At 43.7% G+C, this 4,828-nt stretch overlaps 1 protein-coding gene across 1 annotated transcript in view; it reads left to right on the forward strand.

Annotated features, from left to right (window-relative positions):
* Nucleotides 1-4,424, forward strand: part of rims4 (regulating synaptic membrane exocytosis 4) — a 17,993-nt gene extending 13,569 nt beyond the window's left edge. Inside the window, exons 5-6 of the mRNA XM_034533280.1 lie at nucleotides 761-900; nucleotides 4,206-4,424. Of these exons, the coding sequence (XP_034389171.1) occupies nucleotides 761-900; nucleotides 4,206-4,424 (359 nt within the window). The remainder of the gene's footprint in view (nucleotides 1-760; nucleotides 901-4,205) is intronic.
* Nucleotides 4,425-4,828: the final 404 nt, after the last annotated feature.

Here is a 4,828-nt window from a genome sequence, read left to right on the forward strand (position 1 = left end):
GGTGACTCCTTTTTCCACTCGACAAACGACGGCTCTTATTGCACCTGAAATGTGTCACGATGAAAACAAAAGGCACTTGGAGAGCCGTTAATAAGAGCCGATGAATCAGCCGATCGAGCTGGCCAATCAATCGGATCGGCAGGATGTCTCTTAACTGATTGCGTAATATTAAACCGGCCATCGATCCTAATTGCGTGAGAACAATAAAGTGTCAAGTCTGGGAGGAGAGAGAGAGAGAGAGAGATGGAAGAGAAGAGGATGATGAACAGAGCACAAACGACAACAAACGAGAGTCGGAGGAGAGGAACGAGTGGAGAGACATCTAGTGAGAGTGGAGGGAAGGAAGTCCATATATGGTATGGCCTCGGCTCTGCTCCCCCTGGAACAGCTGATTCGGGACAATAGAAGCAAATTAAAGTACCCACAACTTTTACTACAGTGTTTCTCATTCAGCTTCCGGCTCCACCCTGAAGACCCTCGCCTACGACCCAACGTCATGGTGCACATGTCCACTTATGATCTGGGCTCTAAAAGTGTTCATTTAGTAAACTTTAGTTTGGTAAACAACATGTTGACTAATTGTTCAGTGGGATCCTCCATTGAAGACGAGCCAGCAAACAATCGTCAAACTCTACTCTCCTTCTCCTGGAACCCCAAACACGCCGGTTCCTCACCCCGTCAGACTCGACCTCTGAACCCGTGTTGGAAGGCTTCAGCTTTTAAAGGTTGTTGTTGTTGTTGTTGTCTGCTGTGGTTTCAGCGGCCTACATCAAAGTGTACCTCCTGGAGAACGGGATCTGCGTGGCCAAGAAGAAGACCAAGTCGGTGAGGAAGTCTCTGGACCCTCTCTACAACCAGGTCCTGGTCTTCTCGGAGAGCCCCCAGGGGAAAGTGGTCCAGGTGAGAGACACCTTGACGACAATGGAGCTGTAGTCGGTGGTGACAGCGTTATTACGTCTTAATATAACATAACACCAACATGCGTGTATGTGGTAACATGTACGTGTGGCGGCTTGTGGAGCGTCCTGCAGCTGCTGTCATTGGGTAATTAGCCGCTAAACGCCTCCCTCTTAATTATCTGCTGTCCTCCGACTTTCATCAAACTCACTCGCGCTGGAGAATGAAAATCGCTAAAATCAGCAGCGTTTTTTTTTTCTTCAATCTGTCGCTTCCAAATTGCCAAATTGCCGACACTCTGGGAATGTATTCAGAGTTCTGACTTATGTCTTTATGCATTTTGCAGTGCGTTCATTGTGATAAATGCACTTTAATCGTAAACATTGGACGTGCGTGTTGAATAGTAAATAGAAAAGCAGGCGTATCGATGGGCAGCTGATTGTGTGTGTGTGTGTGTGGTAAACAGAGGTGAGCTCAGTGGGTTTTCGAGGTTGCTGGTTTGAGGCCGCTCTGCTGCTGCTGTCAACGCGCAATTAGTCGCTCAACGCCTCCTTTGTAATTACTGGCTGTCCGTCTTTCTCTTCCCGTCCTCTCGCCCGACCTTCTCATTTCTCTCCCTGATCTCGTCCTCTCTGACGACATCATTCTTAAATGACTCGCCTATCGGGGGGCTAGCATGACGTTCATAGCCAGGTGTACAGCCCAAAAAACAACGAGAAGTCAGCCATTTGAATTTATTGTGCTTTAACCAACTCCTCCTCAGATTTAGTCAGATTCCTATTTGATCAAAACAATCGTATGCGATCACAATGTATATAAAGTTAGCATTTTAATGCTTTTTAATTATCTTTTTCTGTGGCGTCAACATAAAAGGGCCATTTGGCATCAAACAGGAAGTTGTTGTATGTTCAACATACTTCAATACAATCTACTACAAAGGTTCTTGAGCATGAAAAGTCCTAATAGGACATTTACATGCTTCATAGACTCCCAGCCCCTCCCCCTACACTTAAGCCCCTCCCTCTTAACACTCGATGGCTGAAGGAGGCGGAGCAACGGACTTCTGATGTGAATAATGTTTGAATGTTTCGTGCTTTTGAGCGTTTTAGTGCCGCAGATTGTTTTGTTATGAATAAATGTGACTTCTTGTGATTATGTTGATTAGTTGATTGTCCGTTAATGACGTATTTATGAATCTGCAGTTGGTGTATTTAAAGGTGCATTTTATTTCACATGTTGCAGTGTTACTTGAATATGAGTTGTTTACTTTAAACCAATAATAAGCTGTAGCTGTGAGGTTATTATGGTGTGTATCAGATGCAGAAGATCTCTATATGGTTGTTATTTAAACATTCACTGGCATCTTTCTCTCGAAGGTTATTTATTTCAGTAATAGCCAATGTTGCAAAAGGGAAGTAAATGTCAGGAGATCAGAGTTTAAACAATAAATGTCAACTAAGAATAGGAAAGATAATAACAATATTCACAATATTTTCCAGCACTTTATGTATTTTTCAGCTCATGATGCTTTTTCTTTCTCTTTCTGTCCACATAAATATGAGTTTTTGGAAGCAGCAATCCAGGTTTTATGACTCTTTCCCTTCGTTATTTATCATTCTGTCATTTCTGGTGTCAAATCAGAGACATGCAGAGCGTTTAAATAATCTGTATCTGATGTAATACTTCACGGCTCAGTTATTAACAGCAACATTTCTGGCAGAAATCAATCCATTGACATGGAATCAATAGATTCGCTCCCCGAGACGAGGAAAACTTTATTATATCATATTTATTATGTGGCAACTAAAGCAAAAGTATGCAGATAGATGCAAGTCTTCTTCAATACAGCATGATGTTTAATTAGTAAATGATTGTCCTCTTTGAATCAAATTGACCATAAAGCAGGGTATGCTTTAGGGCGGGGCTTAGTGTGATTGACAGACCAAGAAAAAACTAAATGTGCACGTCGAAGTCGAGGCTTCAAACCAACGGATGACATCACCAAAGTTAACTGAAGTACTTTTCATGATATCGTGTATTTTATTATAAAGTCCTAAATAAGTTCGCTGTCCCACTTTCAGAGCTTTTTATTTATTTATTTTCTGAATCCACTTCAAGGAAACATGCTGCGCTTTGTCCTTTGTTGTGAAATCCCTTTTTGTCTTTCCATCAGCACCTGCAGCGTGTGTGTGTGTGTGTGTCTGTGTGTATGCGTGTGTCTGTGTGTGTGTGTCTGTGTGTGTGTGTCTGTGTGTGTGTCTGTGTGTGTCTCTGTGTCTGTGTGTGTGTGTCTGTGTGTGTGTGTGCGTGTGTCTGTGTGTGCCTGTGTGTCTGTGCGTGTGTCTGTGTGTGCCTGTGTGTGTGTGTATCTGTGCGTGTGTGTGTGTCTGTGTGTGTGTGTCTGTGTGTGTGTGTGTTCCAGGAAAAGATAAACACTCTCTCTCCTCAGTTTAAATGGTTGAGGTCGTGACCTTTTGTTTGGAGAGCTGATTGCTGGCCAACGGCAAAGGAGATATAGATTATCCTTTAAAGATAGAGGGGGGGGGGTGAGCAGAGTCTCCGTGGAAATCACACTCACACGTGCACACAAACCAATCGGTGCACGAGTGGACGCACACAACGACGGATATGGATTATGTTGTCCGCTACTTGACAAGATGTGGGGCCGTCTGAGATGAGCCCCGACACACACACACACACACACACACACACACACACACACAGACACACACACACACACACACAGAGACAGAGACACACACACACACAGACACACACACACACACACACACACACACACACACGGTCCCTCTTCATTGACTCTAATTGAAACCTCGGCCTGCTGCTGTAACGGAGAGAGAGAGTATTTCCAAAATTAATTAATTAATTAATGCTAACTAAGTTATTATTATTATAAATATCTAATATATATATATATATATATAGCTATAATATATCTAATGTATATCTAATATATGTATCATTTGTGATTCTTGATAAACCACAGCAGTTTTTTTTAGGCCGCTCATATCAATGACTATTTTCATACCACACTGAAAGTGCACCGAGTAGAATAATTATTAGTTATTATTATTATTGCTAATAGTGAAGGTGAAAAATTAAGACAACACGAAAATGCCAAAAAACTGAAGTTCCTCTAACAGACGACATGAAGATTACGTACATATTTTATCCAGTTTATACACAAATCGCCAAATACTAAAGCAAAAAATAAATAAACACGTTGCTCAAATTGTATAAACACGTCATTGTTTCCCTCCCGGTTCACTTCTATAACTCTTCCGCAGGTGATCGTTTGGGGCAACTACGGACGGATGGACCGCAAATGCTTCATGGGCGTGGCTCGAATCCTCCTGGAGGAGCTGGACCTCGGCGCCGTGGTGATCGGCTGGTACAAGCTCTTCCCTACCTCCTCCATGGTGGACCCCACCATGGCGCCGCTCATCCGCCACTCCTCCCAGATGTCCCTGGAGAGCACCATCGGACCCTGCTGTGAGCGACCCTAAGACCCCCGGAAGGAAACGTCACGTTCTTTTGTCTCAAATCACAAGACACATTTTAAAAATATATATATATATATAGGCTGTAGCCCTGCGCTTGGGTCCGCCAGGCGGTACGTAGGTGTTAAGTATCTTACTCAAGGGCACTTGAATCTGATTGGGAAGTGACTTCTCTACCTGGTGGCAGTCGCTGGAAATACACTGTTTATTCTTTTGGTATCGTATCGGGCCGTTTCCCCCCCGAGACTCACGGGAAGCACATTTTCTTTTGTTGCTGCACACCGACCCCTCAGACTCACAGGAAAGACGCTGCTCTGCTCAGATCTCTTTGATGAGGAAACAAAACCCACTTAATGAGGATGCTTCAAAGGAGGGCTCGGTTCGCCGACATCGGGGCCGCAACGCTCGAC

Source organism: Cyclopterus lumpus, chromosome 5, assembly GCF_009769545.1.
Source record: "Cyclopterus lumpus isolate fCycLum1 chromosome 5, fCycLum1.pri, whole genome shotgun sequence".
In the NCBI taxonomy this organism is placed as follows: domain Eukaryota; kingdom Metazoa; phylum Chordata; class Actinopteri; order Perciformes; family Cyclopteridae; genus Cyclopterus; species Cyclopterus lumpus.